At 41.8% G+C, this 24,279-nt stretch overlaps 1 protein-coding gene across 2 annotated transcripts in view; it reads right to left on the bottom strand.

Moving 5' to 3' along the window:
- LOC128016486 (zinc finger homeobox protein 3) overlaps positions 1–24,279 on the bottom strand; it is a 152,341-nt gene that overhangs the window by 53,118 nt on the left and 74,944 nt on the right. For both annotated transcript variants that reach the window (XM_052601015.1, XM_052601014.1), the window contains exon 4: positions 7,667–7,898. In XM_052601015.1, coding sequence (XP_052456975.1) covers positions 7,667–7,898 — 232 coding nt within the window. The remainder of the gene's footprint in view (positions 1–7,666; positions 7,899–24,279) is intronic.

Genomic DNA, 24,279 nt, shown 5'->3' with positions numbered 1-24,279 from the left:
TGCCATGGTAACTATTGTAAACTTTCTTAATACTTTATCAAGTTGTGGTAAGACAAGAAACAAGGTGCTAGAAAAAATACACAATATTCACTTTGCACTAAATGTCTTTGTTTAAAGATCATCAGTCAGTGTGCTCAGACCCATCTGAACAGGCTGAGATAGTGACAGAAGACAAAGAGATAGTGTGAAAGCTTGAGACGTCATAAATATGGCCCAGTCAAGCTCCAGGAATGTCCCAGTTTGTCAAAAACAAATAGCAGCTTGTCTCCAACCATTGCTGGGCAAAGGAGCCCTCACATCTGGTCAAACAGATCTCGCGCTCTGTCAGGAATCTGGTCAAGTCCATTTCGGACAAATAAGGCCTTGAAGGGGCATCGTATTGCTGCAGAATGCCTCTGCAGTAGAATGCAGACTAAACAGGAGACTTCACCAACAACGCTAACCACATGTTACATTACGGCTAACTGATGAGACCTGTGACGGCATGCAGTGTGAGAATCGCTGTTTCTTGCCTGTGAAGTTTTGCATTGGCACATACAAGGAGCGAACATGATGGCACCTTCGTGTAGGAATCCTGCCTTCGCTCCCCTCCAAGACCCCTGTCAGAATACACCAATGTCACATTGATCAGCCGCCTTGCCTTCCCTAACATCCCTCCGTTCCAACTTCTGTCGCTTGCTCCTTCTGTCCTCTGGGCTGTGTGTGAATAATCAAGCGAGAGCTGAATCAATGGCTGCCGTGCGGCTCCACAGGTAAAGGTTAGCAGGGTGGAATATTGAATTATTCCTGCTTCTCTCATCAGTGCCATCTGCTTGGCTGCCTCTAATTGACAGGTCGGAGGGACAAGATGGCTCTCTTCAGTATTTATGTGTGTGTGAGAGCCCGATCTTCTGTGTGCTAGCCGCAAAACAACAGACAGAATGTCTGCGATGATGAACATGCATCTTCCCATCAGTGAGGGATTGAGCCAGTTGCCCTGATTATCCACAGTCAGAGAAAAAGGGCATTCTGCTGTCAGAGCTGTATGTTGACACAGGCAGCTCATCCACAGCCGAAGACGATCTTTTGATCTTTCACTTTTTATCTAGAGGGGACAAATCAGCTTATTAAAAAAGACAAAAATCTTAAACTTTCGTTGTCTCTGATCAGCAATGGGAAAACTCCATCTCTCAATCCCTCTGGGTTTTTTACAGCCTGTGGTCACACTGAACTGATGAAACTCTAACTGAGGGAAAAATCACCCTTCTCACTAAAGTAGCAGCGTGGCATCAAATGCCAAATCTGAGAGCAGCTAGAAACCCATTGGTTTCAGTCACACGTGTAACTGACATCCATAACTAAAAGAACAATCTACTATAAATGAATGAACAGCCAGTGATTTCTTAATGTCTGACATACAAAATATTCCTTCAGAATACTTGGAGATGAGCTCCCAATTTATTAAGACTACATTTATCTCTATGTTTAAACCCAACATTTTAATTTGTGTGATAATATAATATAATATAATATAATATAATATAATATAATATAATATAATATAATATAATATAATATAATATAATATAATATAATATAATATAATATAATATAATATAATAAAAAGTACACAAATAAACCATTTAATTTTATAGAATTTTTAAAGTACATTTTGGATGCTTAAATTACAGTCAGAGGTTGCTACTAATAATCTCAAAGTGGTCAACAATTTGTATATAAAATACCATTTTTTCACTACAAAAGACCTTTACAACTCTCTCCATGTCATCTGCTGTTTCTCCTCCAGTTGCACACTTCTGCTTAGCTGCAGTCAGCTTGGACACATGACTGACAGTTCCTGTCCTCTGCGGTCTCAGTGCCCCGGCTGACACTGGACGAGTGCGAGCCTTCAGCCCGCCACCCGAAACCCTTGCGCTCCCCACCACAGCCTCCAAGCCCCGGAATAGAACTCATTAGCACGTTTGGTAAGTACAAATGAGATGACTGCCTCCTGATGGACTGTCTATCTTTTGGATCAGCTTTCAGGGAGAATGTCTCATAATGACGGGTGAAGGGAATGAAAGAGGGCGAGAGAAACTAATATTATAATGCTCTCTGCGTTCACTCTGGGCAGGGCACCTCGCAACGGCCTGAAATGGAGGGCCCTGAAGTGGGCTTGATGACAGAGGAGGCCTCTCTCACCCACACGCAGGACCCCACTGTGGGTGTGTGAACACCCATATGCATGCTAATTTGATGTCTTTGAGCATGTGAGCCTGTATAAAATACAAATCTGCTGCACCTGTACAATTTACACCCTCTTATCATATCCATATTGAAATGGAGCAAAGGAACAGGCTCTGTTTTAAACATGCACGTATACACACTCTCTCCCACACACATTTTCTGCTTCAAGGCCCTCCGTTTGACCCAAGCACCTCCCTTTTAGGGTAGCCAATGGTCAGAGTTATCCGGGCCCGGCCAGTAAAACAGCAGAAGAAATCACCACACAATTCGCTTTGATTTGCAGACAATCCCAGTGTAGCATTGCTGCTTCCCGGTCAGTTTGCAGTAACAGGATGAGCCAGGGAAGGAATTTATACAGCAGCTGTCTATAAACCAACCGGCAAAGAAAAGACTTCCTTGTGTGAGTTTGGCGCGGACATATGAGCCCTGTCCAACATTGCGCTGAGTGGAAAATCCATAAAGCCAACACTTAGATGCTTTAATAAAAGGGCCAGTTTCAATTTTAATATTTTTCAGAATGAAAGGTAATGCATATATGAAATTCATGGCATGCTCAGTGGACTAAAAACAATTTCCTCTGCTGGGATGTGCCCATCAAATGCGGATTAGGGGAGAGACGCCCAAGAGGAGCCAACCCCAGGCCCTTGAAGGGGCCCTTACCAATCGGACAGCTTCCTTTTTATCTCTAGCAGCATCACTCCAATACCAGACTTTATTAAAAGAATCCTTAATGATATCTGTTGCATGAGTTGCCCTGTTTTTACTCAGATGTACCTTGGCATGGTTTGGACGTGGGGGTCATGGTTAGCGGCTATAATATCCTGTTTCTCGGAAGGTTTACTTTGCATTTTAACAAGCATGTAAAAATGATAGGACATTCATGGGCCGGCCGCTGTCTGCAGGGCTATACAGGGCCCCGGGTCCAGACACGAGCCTTGCCCTGGAAAGCCCTAGCCAGCCTTCATAGTGCCTCTTTCCCTGCGGAATGCACATGCTGTACAGTATGTGCTTCATAGAGACATGTGGCTCCAGTCAATAAGAAACAGATACATACAAATGTGTACACACACACACACACACACACACACACACACACACACATACACACATCTCTCTGAGTTCAGGGTACAATTCCAGTCCAATAAAAATAAAGGTAAGGACTTTTTAACACTCATCGACTCTCCTCTCACTTGACATATCCTGTCCACTGTCCAAGGGGTTAAGTAAAGCAAAGAGCCGAGCAAGGATCCAGTGTTTGATTAAATAGTGCATCAATCTGTGCACGCAATATATTTTTCATATTCTTTTCATATCATAATTTTTTTTAATGATTTAATAACAATAGGCCTTTTTTCTTTATTCTGATATCAGGACTATCACCTTGACATTTTGACTTTATGCCTTCAAAACTATCAAAATGAATTTTAATTAAAAAATTAAAAACATGCTCATCAGAGAAGAGGTGTGTTCAAGTCAGTGTAAATACGAATTTCATTATTTAGATACAACAACAACAATAACAAAAACAACAAAAAGCCTATCGTTGATATCATTGACCCTTGGATCAGTCAAAGTTTAGTTCAGAGTCTCTGGTGCACTTTCCTCTCCCACTTGGGCGCTGAGAGGGGGGGCTGCAGTTGGCACGAGAAGCCAGGCAGGCCGCTGTTCCCATGTCTACAGACAGGGATTTCCTGCAGCACGTCATAGCACAGCGATCACGACACTGCCATCTGCGACTGAAAAAACGATTTACATCAGCAGCTAATCCACAGTGCCACTGCAATGTGTACGCACTCCAAAACAGCTTTCTCTCCTCTCTCCTACAAACATACACTAATCTTCCAGGCTGGCTGTAAGCAATGCCACCCAAAGGCCTGTAGCGCCATCAGAAAGCCAACTAACCATCTTTCAGTTCCTCTTACCTTTTTTCTTAATCTCTCTCTCTTTCTCTCTCCTGTATCTGTCAGTCTGCAATGTTCAAAAAAACTTCAGTCCATTAAGTCTTCTGAAATGAGAGACCCCAATGTGTCATCCAGCTATATGCCCTGGTGAACATCACTCATAAAACCTGTCAACTGCTGCTGTAGTGTCTCTTCCCACACATCAAGCTCAGACACACACATACTCGGGAAGCTGACTGTGTCTGTGTAAGCATGTGTTAGTGTGTGTTGTCTTGGGTGCCTGAGCGTTATAATTTTGGCAAACCCTTCTTGCAAAGAGCGCCTTTGTGTTGTGGCAAGCGAAAGGGTTAAGAATGACAAACGGACATCCAGTGAGAGAATGGTATGCTCGAGCAGCACATTTTCAATGCGGGGGCAGGAATTAAAACAATGCCTGCCTTTTATCCATACACTGTTCTAATTGGATGGGAAACTCTCCTGCCTTGGCTCTCTGTGGGCGAATAAGAGGGCAAAAAATTTACTAATATGGCACAGAAACCCAGACTACACCAACTGCACTCGCGTCCAGACACCACCACCACACAGATTTAACGTATTTGTTCATCTATCGTGTATAGTGTATATAATATATGTTATATCTGAATGCCTTGTATTGTATTGTGTTCGTTATGCGTCTAATAATGTTTAGCTAGCATGTATTCACGGGTGATTGGCTATTTTAATCAAGCCTGAACTTGGTTAGTTCTGAGAGAAAACAATATCATAACACCATATGGTTCAGAACTGAAAACAAAGCTAATCAATATTTCCACAATCAATTGTTTTCATCAACATCATCTGCTATGGCACACTTTCTCTGAATTAGTGGTATAGATCTTTTTTTTTAAATGATCCTCATTGATATTTTTAACAAATGACCAGATAATGGAATGTGACAGTTCTACAGAGAGACGCGAAAGACCTCCCTCAGGGGTGGCTGTTCAGCCTTAATTCGGGAACTATTAAAGTGCCTCTTATTTCAGGGGCCTCTTATTTCATAAACTGTCGATTGCAGTGGGATAGTCTAGTTCATGTGACATTCTGACACCAACAGAGCTGCACACGGCAGCAGCCAAAGGAATTGCTGCCTAGCTGACCTAGAAATCCAGGGCCAGCTTTGTTTTAACAAGCAGGGGAGTCTTCTACCACTTTAGCAACCGTGCCTCAACCACAATAAAGAGCCTGGTGCCTCAGAAGAGCTGGCGGGGAGGAAATTAAATATTACACCATCAAGGAATGGTTTCTGTTGGGTAAGGGGGCAGGACATTAAGAAGTGTAAAGGTAGTCTGGGGGAGGGTGGGTTCATGAGAACGATGGACGGCAGTGAGGAATTAGCAATGTTTCGTACTCACTGATGAAGAAGAATGTTCATTATCAACATAATTCGAACAAGATGCTGGGAGAAGCTGGGAGTTGGAGCAGACGAAGAGAGCTGACATTCTTTATTACACACCTCATTTAATTTAACTGACCTTTAAATATATATACTTATTTATATATCCAAGAGTTGAAAAGAGTCAGTCAACTTTGGCCCCACTATTTAAAGGGATGGGACTTGTTTTCAAGCTGAACAGTGCACCACGGCTTGGCCGACAGGAGCTTGAGTTTGATCCTGCATCTGTAGGGCAATCAATCAGCTGTTCAACGCTCCGACTGCAGCTTGCTCCATTTGGTAAACAGAGCGTCAAAGGCTATTAGACCAGCGATTCCTCTCTGAAGACCCAGCCTCCCTAACAGAGCGCTCACATGCCTGATTCTGACGTCAGTTAACAAGTATCAGCTATCAAAGGACGGAGATGCTGGGACCCTTCTCTCTCTCGCTCATTCTGTCTTCGTAGGAAACAATAGTTGTTAATAAGAGGCAGGCTGGTTCCCTTTTGAGCTGCTGGTCGATTTACACTCCCCTTGTCCTTTAGCAGTATTTCCCAGTCAGCATTGAGCTAGACTTCAGACTTAATCACCTACATATTCTCTCCTGAAGGTACAGAAATTCAATAATATCTAGTCAAGAAAAAGCCAGTAATTAAATACATCAAAAAACTTGCATTGCCACGCAATCAGCCATCATCAAAGAACGCAGCCATTTCTCACTACAAAGAACATCTCATTTGACTAATCCTGGAAGAGTTCGGAAAAGTTGCGCCACACGGCAGACATAATGTGGTGTTTGTGAGTTGTCGGCTGATTTGACGTCAAGGGGGTAAGACTGGATTGCTGCAACTAGAAAAAAAAAAGATGGCAGAATGTTGCAAATGTGGTTATGCGTGTGTGTGTGTGTGTGTGTGTGTCTGTGTGTGTGTGCGTGTGTGTGTGTGTGTGCAGCGACTGCATGCTGCTCTGCCCACACATCCCTTCTGCAGGAGTCATTACCTAACCTCCAACCAGCCTCACAAACAAGGGAATCCATTAACGCACATCAAAGGTTAGCCAAGAAAATATATAAATAAATGCTACATCAACCAAAAAAAGAGAGAGAGAGCATGAGGGAGAGAGAGAAAACCAGACTTGTTTGTGAACTCTTTACCTCCACCTACCCAGAAACACACTCTAAATCTCCCGCACCCCCACCCTTTTAACCTAAGTGGGCCTTCCTATTGCCTTTGCATGTTCACTTGTCCACTGTACTATAGTCATTAACATATTTGGAGTGCAGCAAGCAGAAAGCTTAATTGTCCTTAATTGCTCGGCTAAATATGTTCTCTAATGATTCTCCTCAGATCTGTGACTGCCTTTTGTGCAATTTCCCGGCCGCTGGCTTCATTATCCCTGCCTCCTCGGAACAAAGCGTCTTCAGAGGCCAACTCCCCCCATCGTCCTTCGCTCTCTCTCTCTCTCTCTCTCTGTCTCTTTCAGCTACCCCCCTCAAACGGCACAACATTAAGAGCCAGTTGGGCCGCCTGGCTCACGGGAGGGAGGGGAGCAATACACAGTGGAAGTGTTTTGTCAGGGCACAAGAAAACCAAATTTATGCTGAAACAGTGTGTTAATTGACTGCAGCTCTGTATTCTTAATGGCTAACTAACGTATGGCCTCGGCCCCCGAATTTTGTTTTTTGTGCCCCCTCCTCCCGTTCGGAGCTTTAATGGCATCTATGATTGTTTGTCTGTACTAATATTAATGAACGTGTTGTGCCAGATCGCCATTGTCCTTAGGAGATCCTCTCGCCTTATCAGTCATCAATGGAGCATGGATCCATGGCAGTGATGTCATAGGCACTGCCCAGGGACCTAAGATGCCACATGACCAGGTTTGAACAACCAGATGAATATGGTGCCATCACAAGAATTTACTTTATTGGTAATCGGATCGGAAAAGGCACTACCATGAACATTGTAGTCTATTGAGTAAGAAATATCTATCAATGATCAAATCTGTATTATGAATAGATTTGGCATTTTCCACTCTCAGTTTCAAAAGAGGGGAACACTACAATTATTAAAGAAGGAACCATCCCCTTGAAGATCAGATTAGCATACAAACTTGTATTCTTTACTTCTTACCTGTGTCGGCAGACGGACATTTACGAATGGTGAAGATGGCACTCAACTCCTCCTCTTCCTCGGACAGGCCCTTCTGCAGGCGTTGCAGCTTTCGCAGGCTTTCGCTGCGCTGGTGCTTCATGGAACGGACGTGTTGGATGAGGTTCAACTTGGCCTTGGTGGAGTAGTTACACAGAACACAGTGGTAGTAGCACGACTCGCCCTCCACAGCGTTCTCGTGCTGCTGCAAATGCTGTAGTGAGAGAATGAACAAGAAAGTTAGCATGGGGTTTTTAATGAATGAACACCTAATGCCACTTACAAATGAATAAATCAATTACCAATCAAGACTCTGTTGTCTAACACAAAGTTAATGTCATTCATCAACAGTACTCTGGACTCTGGACCTTAGCATAAGTGTGTGTCTCTGTGTGCTAACAAGACATGGGAGGGACATTGGCATCCCTGGGGCTGGTGAGGTAGATGAGAGGAGCATGTCAGCATCTACAGGAAGAGCTTGAGCAGGGACACACAGAGGAAAGTGCATTGATCCCTTTCACTCAAGAGAACTCTTTCGTCTCTGAAAAGGAAACTCCAAACATCTGCCTGTTTCACGCATGGGATGATAAATATTGATCACCAGTGAGTCAAATCATGCTTCTTTGAGAGTGAGGCAAAGTGAGAGAGACGGGCGGTGGTGGGGTACTCTGACAAAATCCAGAAGAGGGCATAGGGATCCTAGGGGTGACCAGAGATATGGGCTACGATCCACAAACCCAAAACAAGCCAACCACACCGCATACACAACAGTAACACAACAATTCCAAGTTAAGTCTCTGTTCAATGAGCACACCACACCTAATGAGACAAGACCAACACAATACTGGTATTGCAGGTCTATAGATCCGACTGCTAGTCTCTAGTTACCACCTGTACTTGTATGGTGAAAGCACTTACCAATACATCTTTACTAACCTTGATTCATATCTTCGTTCAAGTCATGATTTTTTCAAGCTTCACAAAAACTACTTTTGTGAATACTGCCAGTGTTAATCAATGGCAATGTCCCCCTTATTCATTCTTCATGGCCATCATCTCTTTGGTGAATTATGTTTGTTTATGTGGAGTGAGAGATTTATAGCAATTTATATATGTCAGACAATACACATTTTAATAATGTAATTAAATAGCAGTATCTTTCCTAGGGTCTCTTTACATTGTTGTTTATCTTTCTTTTTGTTACGCGAGTCACGAAAAAGCAACTAAATTGCATGAAGGAGATGATGCAAAACTGTAAAAAATATCCCTCTGCTTTTTTGCCTGGCGAAACATGTATTTTCTCTTTTCTGGAGAAGCTCTTAATCTCCTGCACAGACCACCCCCAAACCCTGACAAAGGTCGGGGAAAACAAATTGATTCATTAAGACGCGGCTGAGTTGGCTTTGCCCTGCAGCGCAGAGATGAGATGTGTTTCCATCGGCTTCGGATGCACAAAGCCAGAGTAACATTAGATTTTTAACCCAATTAAGGCCACATCAGGTGTTGACAACAGTGAGAGAGGAAAAAAATATTAGGTTCCCTGAAATGTTCTCCTTCTCTGGTAATATTTAATTTTCGGGTAACATTGCTATAAGGCCTTTTTTTTTTTCTCTCAAGGCAATTGTGGTGCTGATATCGTATGTCACCCTGGTATACCTAAGATGTGCATTAGGGCAACTGACTTCCAGGAATGGGTTTTTGCTTTTTGTGCCCCTCAGCTCCATGTAATGGAGTTATTAGGTGATCGTAAATGGCTCTGTCTTTCTCCTCACACTCTCTCTTGCTCTCCCTTCTCTCCCTTTCCTGTTTGAAGTAGGGATATGATGTCATTGAGTAGGTGCTGCTGGATGTTTTGGGCTTTGCTTGAGCTGCACCTCTCCACCTCACCCTCCCTAACACATATGCAGCATATCAGAGCTCAGGTATTCTGATCTGTCACAGACTTGCTGGCATAAAACACCAAATTAATCCATTGCGTGCTACGAGATGGCACAGTTTCTTCTTTCTTTCTGAAATATGTCTTTACTTCAGCCATCTTTATAAGTGCAGCAAAAAAGACGACACCTGATCTAAGCTTGAAAGATCTTTAAAAAAAAAATGTGGGGAGTTTCACAGTGCCCATACACAGGGCAGGATTTACACAGGTGAACCTTAGCTGGCTCAGCCCAGAGAATAACAATATATCACTTCTTTACCCAAACTGGAGCCAGCCTAATATGCCAGTGTTGTCACGGTACCAAAATTGCAGTATTCGGTAATAGGTTTTCTCGAGTATTCTCAGTACCAAGTTTGGTACCACAGCAAAACACAAAAATATGCTTAAAAAAAAATTATTATCACTAAAAATAAAAACAACGCCATTCTTTATACTTGTTTACAATTGTGTTTAAAGTTTTTCTACATGTAATATAATTATGGAAAACAGTAAACAAGTTTCACTCAAATTTAATTTGTCTTTTAATTAATGAAATTTAAACATTTGTTTTTTGGTAAATAATGGGGATTTGCTAATAAAATTAAAACATGGATGAAATATTGTGTTATGTATATCTTTAAAAAAGGTATCCTAAGTTTTTTTTTATTTTATTTTATTTTTTTTTTAAACAGAAGTAGCAGTATCACATACATTCTACTAAATAATAGTAATATTTCTAGCACAATGCCTTTATTTTAAAAAAATGAACTTTTATTTTTACGTGTTAACGTGAATACCTTAAAACTGACACTGGCTTTACTCAAATGAAACATTAAAATGCTTGTGAAGTGACTCTTTCCAATTCTGGTGATGTTGTTTATGTATTTATGTCCTCGTTGAGATGGCAGATGCTGAAATTACTGCAAGCATCACGCGCTTCAGTCTCTGTAGTAAACAAACCATTCATTCAGACGCGCAGAACATGCAGGATTCATATTTCAACCAACTTTTGTGGCTTAACATTTATAGATACTGGTCCATATGGAGATTTGATTTGATTAATTTATGCTAACTTTGACAAATTCCATGACTGTCCATATTAAAATGTAAGTTTCATTTTCAGATTTTGAGATTCCGTCCGCATTTTCTGGTTCGCGGAAATCATATCGCTGTATGTGTCAAAAACTGTGTTGACCGGGTACTCGGTACCACCAGTACTTAAAGAAACCTGGTACTGTGACATTTTAATTTTTTTAGTACCGACTTGGTACCGAAGTACCGGGTCTTTTGACAACATTATGCTACACCATTGCAATTTTGGCACAATTGGTTTATTACAAACCACTATGGTGCTTCAAGGAGATTCAAAGAATAACATGGTTTTACCAACATGGTATTGCAATGATACTTTATGTAAGATAAATTAGACAGCTCAAATCTCCAACACACCATAAGAGATGATAGTAATTTATTTTCATAATTTCCATGAAACAGAGATACATATAATGGTCTCCAGGTCTGACACCAGAGGGCCAAACAGACCTGTCCAAGGACCTATGTTTCTTTTTTTCTATCAAACACAGATATTTCCATCTGAAACATCCACACGAGGGACCCCTTAGATGCTCTCTACACCTAATCTCCCACCCTGCACACACACACACACACACACACACCCCTGGGTCTGAACGTGAAACACAATAACGCATGAGAGAGCATTGGTGTGTGGCGTGTCTGTTTCCTATGATCCTGAGATGAAGCTCCATGCTGATAAATCACCTCCAACTGAAGTGCAGGAATTCAGAGGCTTAATGAAAAAGTCATGTCCAGTGAGCAGGGAGGGGCCGGTCAGGGTGCTGTTGAGAAGCCTCCCCTCCGCTGGGGCCCCAGAACAGCCGCATACAGGCCCCTGGAGCCAGAGAAGGCCACAGAGACAGCATGGCTTACATTACTGCTCAAAATTCATTTAATTGGCTGGAAGTTAATGGCAGACTTACAGGAGAGCACATGAGCTGTGGGGAAGTGCAGTTGAGTGAAACCTGAGTGGGCTGGAGGGAGAAAGTGTGTGTGTATGTGTAAAAAAGTGAGAGAGTGTGCACGTGTGCAGAGCAAGTGCGGCCCATCTTTACCGAACAGGAGTTTTGATTACTCTCTCTGCACATGCAAATAACTGCCCGAGTGGAGGATGAATCAGTCCCCTGTACTCGTGTAGGTGAGGAAAAGCAAGAGCGACCCACCTTTTCCACCCCACCGAACTCAACACTGTGTCTCTGCCTGCTTCACTCCCATCACGCAGAGCTATCACTTTCAACACCTACCTGCTCCTGTGCATGGATCTACAAAAGCATCCACTTATGTGGGCTGAAAAAACACACATCTTTCACACCTATCACCACTTTACCTGCCAGAGAGCTGAATACAGGGCAGGCACTCAGCATACCCCCACGAATGCCCAGGATCACAGAGGAATCGTGGTAAAGCGACTCGAAGTTCCAAAACATATTCTACACAAGTACACAAACGTCTCTAGCTATGTAAGCTATTCATACACAGGTCCGTGTCGGATTCTCAGTCCGTTTGAGCTGCTAAAGCTGCGTGAGCTGCTAAAATGTCTTTTGAGTGTTCTTTTTCTTTTTTCTTTTTTTTTTTTTTTACACAGGTTTTTGTTATTTTCGAATTTTGTCAATATTTCATTATGCTACATTTAATCATTTTTGCCAGACCTAGTGTCAGACAAAAATGCCATCCTATTTTAGTCAACACAAACTTTTTTTATTGAGAAGAAATGTCAGATTAACACTAAATGTTTATTTTCCATAACAGTTAAGCTTAGCGATTTCTGACAATGTTCACTAAGATTGGATCACATTTCATTCACATTGATCATTTTTAATAGTTTAATAATAATCATTATGATACAATTGTTTTACATATTGTCCCTGATGACAAAAGTGAACATAATCAGTTCTCTTTTTCAATTTGAATTTGAATGCAGACAATTTAAAGTTAAACTGTCATCATGTCGCATAATTGTCACAAGCCACCTGAATAACAACAAATCCAGGTAAATATCATGGAATCTTTAAGGTAACTTTATTGTTTGCTTGAGTACCGTGGTTCATTATGCGTTATGTATGTGCAACTGGACTGCAAGCTTGACATGTACTGGCCTTGCATTCACATTATTATTATTATTTTTTTTTTCTTGCCTAAAGCCATACACAAATGTGCATGTGGTACGTTTACAGCCACACACACATGCAAGACCCCCTTTTGATGCAACCCCTATTTCTACTATTAAATTTGGCAGTGCTCTTAATACAAAATTAATGCATTAAAACAGATGACTATCCAGTGGCTAAATAGCTATCAATTTCTCCCAGAGCTGACGAATTCCCACTGTGAGTGAGCCAGAGAGTGTCTGAATGTGTATTGCTTTGTAATTATACCAATGATTCTCGTCACTTAGTGGCGAGGACTGGTGATTTCCACTCATCCTCGCTCAGACACACACATACGTCTGCTTTTCATAGTGTAACATGGTGGAGACTTTCCATTAACTTACGTACTGTTTTAACCTACCTCAACACATTGTTTTTCAGGTAGCTTTGCAGGTAGGTTTTATTACAACTGACATTTTCTACTGACACACTACAGAAAAAGATAAAAATAACTGACTTAAAACCATTTTTTTGGGTGAAAATACTAGTGACCTAAGACTTTTTCACAGTACTGTATGTATTAAGCCATTTTCCTCATAGGAAAATGTGGTGGTTGGTCCATACAGTATTGGTGATTTTACAATGTACTGTCCTTGCGGAAACATTTAGTCTTCACACTGCAGGTAAAACCTGACACGCAGACATATACTGTCTGATACTGACACCAGAGACAGAAAAATTACAGAAACTGGACTAAAGAACAATCTAAGCCAAAATGCATAACAAATTACTGGCCGCACACTTTATGTCAGGTTATATATCCAGTGATATCATGATGCCATGGGGTCACACCAGTGCCTTAAGGGCAGCTAACTAAACTGGATTCAGCCATATGTCATCCTGATGGATACAGTCAAGTGCGCTGACACCTTTGTAACCGGCCTAATGATCTCACTGGTTAAATAATAGCCAATGAGATCACTGCTCTGCATCTTGAGAAGAGACAAAAGAATTTGCCTAATGGGCAGAAAAACCCAAGCAGAGATGAGACAGGAAGCTGCACCTTTGTCATATCTCACTCTTTTTGTGTGTGTGTGTGTGTGTGTGTGTGTGTATGTATTTCTATGTTTTAGTGGGCTAACTTAGCTGTACTGTGGTCATAAAAATGCCCCAAAAAGTTAGAAAAATTTGACAAAATAATTTTTCTAAAAAGTTAGTAGTAAAAGCAGATATTATTTTAACAGTACACTGAAACAGTTAATGAGTTTATTCTTTGATTTACCTCCTTCACTTCTCTAATTCTCTTTTTCTTTATCTCATTTCTCACTTTGCAACAGTAGTAGAAGGAGTAACAGAACCGTGACCACAGAAGCTGCGCTGGATGCCAAGTTCAGCGGCTGGTTCAAATTAGCCACTGCGAGCGGCGACATGCCCAGATGCTGTTCTGTGGCTGGAGAGACGGCACGTACCCAACCCTTAACTGCATACCTACAACTTCCTGAATCTCTTTCACTCTCTGCTATGCTATCAGTTCTCCTGGAATAGCCATTCTATCACTTCCCAGAAGGACATTTTAGGAGTTAATAGAGTTCTGTGCAATGTTTTATTTGAGAATCAACTTTGTTTCCGATGTTTTTATCCGATGTGGATAACGAACGGCAGATAATTTGGAAGAATTTGATTAGCAATTGAGGCCGTTGATGATTTTAATTGAGACTCCATTGAAATTTGGCTTTAAAATGAAAGACTTTGCTATCTTGGCCAAGCTGAGCACAATTTGTGACATTGTTCTCACACTCACCGAGGAGAGAAGTCAATCACCATTTAATCCGTCTAGGAGATACAACTGACATTAAAGCAATCTTGTTTGTGATTTATCTTTACAAAACTTTAACAAGTGATTACAAGTCATGTTCCAGATGTGAAACAAGTTCGGTAAAAATAGCCATGCTGAATCTGTGATTCAGTTCTCTGTCATAGATTAGACTGGTGTGAATGGATTACTGTACATAAGCATTGAGAAAGAAAGAACAAAGGTGGAAAACATAGAAATGGGGGTCTTAAAAACAGCCCTCTCCAGCAACTTATACCACCCCAGTGCACTTTAACAGTAAATAAAGCAATAATTATTGAATTCCTTTGGAATAAATAAGCAGCTAGAAAGTAAACAATAGGAACATAATTGTAGAAAGAAGGCAATCAATGCCTGCAGTCATTTAGCGTGTGTTGATTATGCGTACACTCGTTTGTGTATGTTTCTTTGTGTCTTTGAGTAAAAAGCAATAGCGGTTAGAGGGAGGGTGTAGTGACAAGCAGTTAAATAATACCCTCTCGCACACACCAGCGCAAAACAAGCATTGGGTAATCCTTCCTCGAGTAATGCCCCTGCATTTCCAAACAATGGTTCTCAATCGGCTGATCAATGTGTCCACATAATTCATTGGGTGAATCGGTCTGGGTGAGGAAGGAAGAGAGCACGAGGAACTCTAAAGACAGAACTGTGGTGGTGGAGATATCAATACACAGATCGGTGATAATATGGCAGTGACAATGCCCCCCAAGGCCTTCATGAATAAGAGCAAGATTATATACGTAATGGAGTATTTTAAGTCAAAATAAACACATTTTACTTGTACAATGAGCTGAGCCACATTTAACAGTAAGTGACTGAGAGATCAAGCAGGAAATTAAGTTTAATCCAGGGTTGGGTAAAAGAAAAGAGTTGCAAAACTATATTAATCACTAGACGTGGCCTTCCACCATGAAGAACTAATTAACAGTTTAGCCTCCTGTTGTTTTTATGAATGCAAGCCCTGTAGCGTCAAGCTACATCCAGCCTCGTAGTACAATAACTCTGCCTGCAGGAGGCGACAGCTGTGTGGAGCACTAGGGGCAACACACACAGCTGTTCCAACTGTCCCTAGACATCTGCGGCTGCCTGGTGCCATCTGGAAATTTAGGAGGGCAGTTTAGGACCTGTACAGATCCTCCTACCCCCACAACCTCCAGCATGCTTCCCATAACTAACCCTCCATTTTGGTAAGAGACGGTATTGCTAATTATCAGGATGGGACAGTGAAAAAATTCTGTGCATGTCTCGGGGCATGCAGACAGGAGACAGACACGATCAATCGAGAGACATTCAGAGGTACTTAGACCGTTCAATTATGCCTTATTTGTAGCGAAAAAAAAAAAAAAAACTGGTTCTGGTGATCTAGTAACAGAATGATTTGTGAGAAGAAGAAAATACCTGCAAAGTAAATAACTGCATCTCTTTTTACAAAGACAAAACCAAGAGTCACATTGTATTCCTGAGTATAGTAAGTGTAACAACATTGAAGTCACTGTAACAAAAACTTTCTGGACTTAACTGAAACTGAGTGGTGGCACAAGTTTGTTAGAAGCAGCTGGTCTATAGATGGGTGAATAATGGGTGCAGACGTCAAAAAGGAACTGAATTCTATTAAGGCAGGTGTAACACAAGATTAGTCAAAACAAACAGCATCAAACTCTTCGTCCACATACCTAATGCTTCACATGAGTCAGGGCAAAACTAGAAGGACCCTGAATTATGATCATCAACATCTCGGTTAAGAATGGGCAAACCCTTACCAATAACCCACAAGTTATCAAACCCAATCCAACCCAACTGAACAATCCTTTATACTAAAAAAGCCATAAAAGTGATGAAAAGGACAGCCCCCAGTATTAACTCCTCAGGTTTGTATTATCTAGCTTTCACCTCCAGCGTTTCTTGTTAGTCTGCTTGAATATTTCATCACCACATAATTGGTTGATGCTTCAGGCTAGGTTATGAGGCGGTAAGAATGCTCCCTTCTTCCATGTTCTCTTTTCTAAAATTCACAAAGGGCAGTCTGGAGTCGGCAGCGTGGTGTGTTTGAACTGGTCTCCGATGAGGAAATGTTTGAGTTGCCAGGCTCTGCCCCCCTCTCATGTGCCCGGCTTCACCTTCACTCACAGGTCTGGTGTAATGAGATGGCCTGATCGTGGCCCTGTGCCAGAGTAAATATTTAAGCTCAGCTTAAAGGGCCTGGCTTTATTAGCTGTGTTGGGCCTACAATGGCGCAAGAGGCCCTAGGAGTTCTCACCTTCTTAACATGCAAATGAATAAGCAGGGGCGGGCTGGGGGTGGTTACTTTTGGAAGCTTATTTGCATAGCACATATGCTGAGTGTCTGAGGGCAATGTAGTGGTAACACAAACTTTGAGCACCTATCAATTTCTAGTGGCTCTCTCTCTTCATTCTAAATATACACTTTATTTGCCTTTACTCAATTGCTTTGACTCCTACTAACTGCATAAAGAGCTTTAAAGACTCAAATGCCTAGGACAGGGAGTTGTATTGTACCTGTCACTTTATCAGAGCAAATTAACTTGCTAATAAGCGTCATTAATCTAAACATGCATTGCCTCTATATTGCGAGAAACAAAACATATGGTGTGCAATCCGCCATTCATAAAGCCCAGATCTAGCCTAAACCGCACAGAATAAATATTAACAATGTATATTTATATGCATGTTTACAATTATTATTTGTGCAGTTACACAAGTAAAAAATGTCTTTTATCAGGATGAATAGCATTAAAATAAATACTTAATAATATAATATAATATAATATAATATAATATAATATAATATAATATAATATAATATAATATAATATAATATAATATAATAAAAAAATTATCAGTCCCCTGAAGCAGTGTATGTTTTGCCCTTCAGCAAGACATTAATTTGAAACAAGCACTTTTTAAACCCTGGCCATCTAGTCCCAGAGAAGGCTGAGCTGAGTGTTACAATTTTTTAGCTTTTTGGGAGAATCTCAACTGTCCATCCCATAAACTCATTCTTCTTTCCTTAAAAGGGGCATATGATGTTTCTAAAAAGAACATTATTTTGTGTATTTGGTGAAATGCAATGTATTTATGCGGTTTAAGGTTGAAAAAAATAAAATAAACATATACATTTTTACTAAGCTCATCGGTCTGAAAAGCGAGGTGTTCTCTGATTGGCCTGCTATCCAGTGCATTGTGTTTGGCTGAATAGCTCAAGCATGCGACGCAAATGTTATGCTCTTACCATAATGTAAAAATCTGTGTCCCGGCATGATGAGACAAAAACAATAAAACCCATCACAAACAAGGCATTTGTTGCATCAAGTGGGGACATAATTAAAGTGAAAGTGATGTGACATACAGCCAAGTATGGTGACCCATACTCAGAAATTGTGCTCTGCATTTAACCCTTCCAAAGTGCACACACACAGCAGTGAACACACACAAACCATGAACACACAACCAGAGCAGTGGGCAGCCATTTATGCTGCGGCGCCCAGGGAGCAGTTGGGGCCTTGCTCAAGGGCACCTAAGTCATGGTATTGCCGGCCTGAGACTCAAATCCACAGCCTTTAGTCTTTGTAACTTTATGTACCTTGTCTATGTACATACAGCTTGTAAGACTCCAAAGAGAAAGGAAAACTTGAAATTGCATCATATGACCCCTTTAAGCAGAATACATATGGACATAGAGCTCTTTATGAGACCTGTCATCAGCACAGACTCATTGGCTTGCAAAGTAAAGAAGAAATACAGAAAATAATTGTGAACTTTCCACTTTATGGAAAGTGAAGAAATACTTCACTTTCCATAAAAAAAAGAAACAAAGAGTTCATTGATCAGAGTGATCTATAGTGGATCGACAACCTAAGCCCTCATCATTCCAAGTCCAGTATAATTACAGCTGAGATATGCTCATTATCGCTAAAATCAAAAAAAGGTGCAGGTGTAATCGGAAGCAGTTCCGTTGCTTTAGTATTGCTGAAGGACTTCTGCATGCGAGTCACGCCATCAGTCCCTGTGTCATTGTAGAGGTTGCGATGATGGCTGCCCATTTGGAGGCATTTAATTTCGGGCACTGCTACTGTGTCAGCACAGAAAAGCTTTGTATCGCTCTTAATGTAAATTAAACGTTAGTTATAGGATTGCACTGAGCCACCAACGTGACTCGTTTAATGTATTAAATGTTGTGGAAGAGTGCCCTCCTTATGAGATTTGCAGCAAGTTTAGGTTCTTGCAGGAATATGAAGCAGTTATTAGCTGAAGGGCACGGGTCCTTAAAATATGGCAAAATGGCATTTGTTGGCACAAAAATCCATTGTTTTGGTTCTAAACTCACTGAGCATGCAAATAGCATTGCAGATGCAGGATAACAGCACTGTTAACAGGTAGAGACTGCTAGAAAGTGAATAACTTGGCCTTAACATGCCACTAACAGCAAGGCCCTCACTTCTCCTCCGGCTCGAGTTTCTGTGTCACTTCAGTTCGCACTGCATATGCGATGAGCGGCTGGAGGCATAAGTGCACTTGGCAATGGTGCTAAGAGAAGTGTATACAGTTTCTAACCCGGCTCAGTGTCTCTCACACTCGCCTTTTCCCTCCCCTGAAATCTCCACCAAAGCGCCGGGAGCGCCATGCTTGTAAAAGTAACCACAGCTCTTTAAGAGGCTCATGTATTTACAAACGGAGGTATGTCGAAATCAAAGGCATTACCACATGACATAACACATCGAGCAGCCAGAGGATAGAGAATTTATAGGGCGGATTCAAACATGGGTGGTGCGCCCAGGAACTATGCCATTGTTTGATCATGCACAGCCACAAGCAAGTACAACTCACTCACCTATGACAGGTTCCGAGTTCACTGGTTCATTGGTGCCAAGCCCCACCTTTCGCTGCCGTGCTCTCAGTCAGGTGGTTACAGGTGCAGATTGCTATTGTTTTCTACTTCCTGCTGTTCCTCCACTTGCTGATTCTCCATGCGTGTTGCTTTTTTAAAGTAAGGCTCTGTCTGGTTATGTAATCCTAGTACATGAGCTGTTCTCACTCGTCACCCTGCACCTCTTGTGAAGTACAGCGGTTAAATCTGTTGTGCTCCGTCCTGGTTGGATCTAAAGATTCATTCTCTCTCTTTGTATCCCTCCCCCTCTTTCCCTCTGTTGCTGTTCTGCCTAATCTCACCTCAGTTTTTATTTCATCCGCCTTCATCTGCAGAGGACTAAAAATACATGATAAATGGTACATGATATTTTAAAGTCTTATCTCTTATCTGTTCTTACAAGGGAATAATGGGGTAGTTAATCCTGAAGATCTCCCTCAAATTGATTAATCAGCACATACGGACAATCAAATAAATGATTAATATTCCCCTAGACCTGTGGTCGGACAGTTACCCCCCAAAGCATCAGTAATAATTAAGTAACCCTTCCCAGACCAAAGCCACGTCTGCCTGCTCAGCGGAAGCTCTCTGATGCGGTGGGAGATCTTTGAAGTTTGTGCATAACAAACTCCTAGTGCTCGAAGCATGGCTATACCTGTAGACTAGAGCACAACTACTGGCCATGCCAGAAAAAAAAAAAGAAAAAAAAATCAGCTTTGTACTAATGGAGCTGAATTCAGACAAAAATGTAGCTGCATATCCTCTAATGTGTGCACTATGACGCCCGACAGATGTTCAGTGATTTCTATTAGGCTTTTTGAGACAGCAGATTTTTAGAAACCAGTTTTTCGAGACTGAGTTTAATTTGTCAAAATTATGTTTTGGTGAAAGCAAACAGTGAACACTACCCTTACAGAACATGAAACAGTCCCTCAGTCATGGGTAAAAGCAACATTAAAATTACTTTAGATTACTTGAATGTTACATAAGGGGGGTTGTATATATACATGTCCAGCTTGCTGTCTGTGAGTCACCCTGGTTTTGTGTTCGACTCAGACAGATGTCTTTAGACAGCCTGTTTAGCAGCGACTCTCCCTGCGCTCGTACCCGGGGCACACCCTGTCCTGGTGATGGATTCCCTGTTTATTCAGCTATTTTTAGAACAAAAGGAGGAGATCTCCATGGAGAATGGCTCTCTTTCTATACCATTACTGAGTTTGCTAACCCTCCTACAGGGGTCAACAAACAGCCCCCCTCCCCAAGCTGACCGCATCTGCCAGCTTGCGCACTTATTAATGTGTGAGCAGCCCGGGCCTGGACACCCCTCGTCCACCACGACTGCAGTGCGCATGCTTATATGCGTCCGTACAAACATATGTTTATGTGTCACAGCTTTACCATGTGGTTCGGCATTAGCAGTCCCACGCCAGTAGTGACCCTTAATCGTCTACCCCCACCTTGGCCTTTGTGTAGGTTGCCTGGCTGGCTGACTAGCTAGAGAAGCATGAGCAGCTGTCTGCTGTCCTCTTCTCAGACACACTGTCTATGATGTTCACACTCCTGCATCCGAATGGGGCTATACATAACATCACACTGCATACTTTGAAACCTGACAACCACCTGCATTCTGCCACTCAACCTGAGTTGCTTGACAGGGCTATGCAGTTTCATTAGCACAAAGACACAGTATTAAACTAATCCATGTGTCTCTCGCACTGAGTCCGGAGCCCCATACAGCCTCAGCAGGGACACCATTAGCCTTTCAGCGAGAGCAGGCAGATCTGAAACCCTGCCAATACGTCTGTTGATGTATGGCCTTGAGCTCTAATAGGTATAAGCGTTTTGTGCGTTGCGAGAAGCCAGGCTTTTCTATAACTGATACAGTTAACTTTGATCTTGTCTTAGCATGGCCTGTTTATAAATCAGCCATGCAAATATTTATGAGCAGGACAGGAAAAAATGGCTGGTCTGGATTATATCCCTGGCCTTCCATTCTTCCTTGTCACCTCATCCCACTCCTCTTCCCCCCGGCTCATGTGTCGGGGAGGACGCCACACCGGTGGGGTGAGAGAGCACAGGCCCCAGGCCACATCTATCATTGACAACGCTGTCTGGCTTTATTGGCTGGTCATGGAGCGCAGGTCAAAGGCACTCCAGGGGAGGGCAGGGGAAATCTTGATATCCAAGAGATAAAGAAGAGCATATCTGAAAACTCACACAAAAAGTTGACAGGTGGGTCAGTTTTTTGGTGCAATCCTGTACAGTTCAGTGTGGAACTGGTCTAGGGAAGGTGAGGTCTGAATCACCTATAGTAAAGCTCAATAAATAACACGAGACATTTCTCAATAACTATTGCCTTTTGGCTGGCTCAATGCACACCTATCTGTATCTGCCTGCAGTGCACACAATGGGATGGCCCGCTCTGGCAGATGCACAGGCTTTAATTGCTCCCCCCAGTCCTGACCTCTGCTCCTGATCACCCTCTGATATACAGCATCTCTATTAAGCTGGGAAGTAGGTAAATATTCTCCTAAATACCCTATGTCCAAACGGCACTACAGAAAATAGAGGGAAAAAAATCAATCGCCTTTTTTTTTTCTTTTGTCCTTCGCCAACTCTAATAGTTTTCCTATTTTATCTGATGTTGGAATCCAAAAATGCTGAGATTGGTGCCAATGAGGACAGGGTGCAGCTGTGGTCTGAACAATCTTGGTTTGATGCAAAGCTGTATACAGTACATCACATATCTGGTTCCTTGAGAAATGTACGGCAAATTGTTTTGAGTGGAGTAGCTAAATTTGCGGAGAACGAAAATCATGCTTTTAAAGAATGGATAAAGGCAGCTAACATTTTAAGTTAACATTTCAGTTATTTAAAGAAATTCTGACTGATTCTGAGTTACGTCTTGTAAAGTTTGATGACAACATGCAATGTGGACACAATTATGCAACACTGCATGTGTGCTGGAGTGTTAGAGAGAGCAAGTGAGTAAAAGGGGGGCAGTGGTGATGGTAGTGGTGGACTGGCTTGTCGATCGATGCCGTGATTGGCAGTTAATGGCTTTTCCTGTTCTGCCTTCGTAACCTCACTCTGATGGCTGTTGCTTTTGATCAGAGATGGCAGATTGCATTTGATTTTTGTATATAAAGCCCTGACTTTTTGGGGATGGCTTCATCATGTTAAATCATTTAAAAGTCAAGTTGGATACTGAATTCTTTTCCACCCAGGCACAGAGGTGAAGCTTTAGCGTCCTAACAAACCATTAGACTTCTCAATAAATAACAGACCAATGAGAGCACTGATTTAAAATGTTCACAATGAAAACAATACTAAGTACAGAACATCATCCTACACTCACACGGTAATTCAAATGGCTTGTCTGTCACATTTATGAAAGAGCAGCCGGTGAAAAGATTTAGAATGGATGAAAATTGACTGATAAGACATTTTTGAGCTTTTGTACGGAGCCCCGCACATGGCATGCAAGAAAAAAATTATAAATTGTGCGCACGATTTACTAATTCATTCCCTTGATGTACTAAAATGTGTACACGATTACTATTGGGTTCCCTCGATTTACTATTGCATTTCCTCGATTTGCTAAATTGTGCGCAATAAGTTGGAAAAGACTTCCATACACCATATTTGTATGGTGCATGCAGCTGTTTTTACAGTTTTTAAAGAATCCCCAAGCCACAGAAAGAAATTAAGGAACTGATCAAAGAGAAGGCAGATTAGTATTGCAGAGCACAAGCTATATTTCTGATCGAAAGAACGGAGAAGAGAGGTGGGTCTCCCATTCATAGCATTTCTAAGGCGACAACTATTCAAGTATGCACTGGGTTGTGGGCAACAAGATCCATATTAAAGGGGTTGGGGGTCACCCAAGACCTAGGGATCTCATAACTCTGAATGTGATGCTCTAATAGAGGGCGATTTAAAATAATCTAGAACTCTGCTCTGATTAAACAGAAAAAAAGTAGTTCTGTGAGTCTGTATATGTACTGTATGTGCCGCTCCATTTGAAACATCAACAAATATTTAATAAAGCCTGCTTCATATAATTAATTAACATGGCACTCCCTCTCTTCTCTCAGTGCTTAATTTAATAAACAATAATTTGAATAATCATTTGCATACCAAGATCTTGTGATCTTCTCTCGTGGCAAAAATATAACATCTCCCTGATACCTCATTTATTTAGTAGCAAAGACAGGCTTTCTGGTTCAAATTAGCAGAACAAGACCATTCCAACATAACGAGTATAAATTAAGGAAATTCCTTTGCAGTGACAGAGATAACCCGTTCAAGTCGACGATCAAGTCTGCGGCAGCCTAATTTTAGGCCTGGTGTTGATTGAATGTGGCGATGCTGTGGGGATGAAGAAAGAGAGAGAGTTTGGTTGATTCTGTGGGGAGAGGGTGGAGGAATGTGGCGGCTGTGTTGAAGACTTCCTCCACTGTCTCTGTGTTCCATTTCTGCGCCCACAACGCCAAGATCTCCAATCCATAAATCAGCAGTGTTGTTTGAAAAATGCTTCATGATACACAAATGTGTGAAACCACTCAACAACCGAACTAAAATGTTTTCCCTACTGTCAGCAGCTGCAGCTAGTAAAATAAGGCACCTCTGAGAGGCTGACCTCAGAATTCACCTCATCAGTGGGAGGGGTTTCATAAAGAGAAAGCCTCAAAGAGAATGCTGGGATACATATCTATAAATGTTTGTGTCTTAAACACTAGGTGTCCTGTATGGGCAACCAGAGTTAGAAAGCAGAGCATGG

This window comes from Carassius gibelio, chromosome A7 (assembly GCF_023724105.1).
Source record: "Carassius gibelio isolate Cgi1373 ecotype wild population from Czech Republic chromosome A7, carGib1.2-hapl.c, whole genome shotgun sequence".
In the NCBI taxonomy this organism is placed as follows: domain Eukaryota; kingdom Metazoa; phylum Chordata; class Actinopteri; order Cypriniformes; family Cyprinidae; genus Carassius; species Carassius gibelio.
The sequence above is the reverse complement of the archived record's forward strand: the minus strand, read 5'-3'. Positions and strand labels throughout refer to the sequence as shown.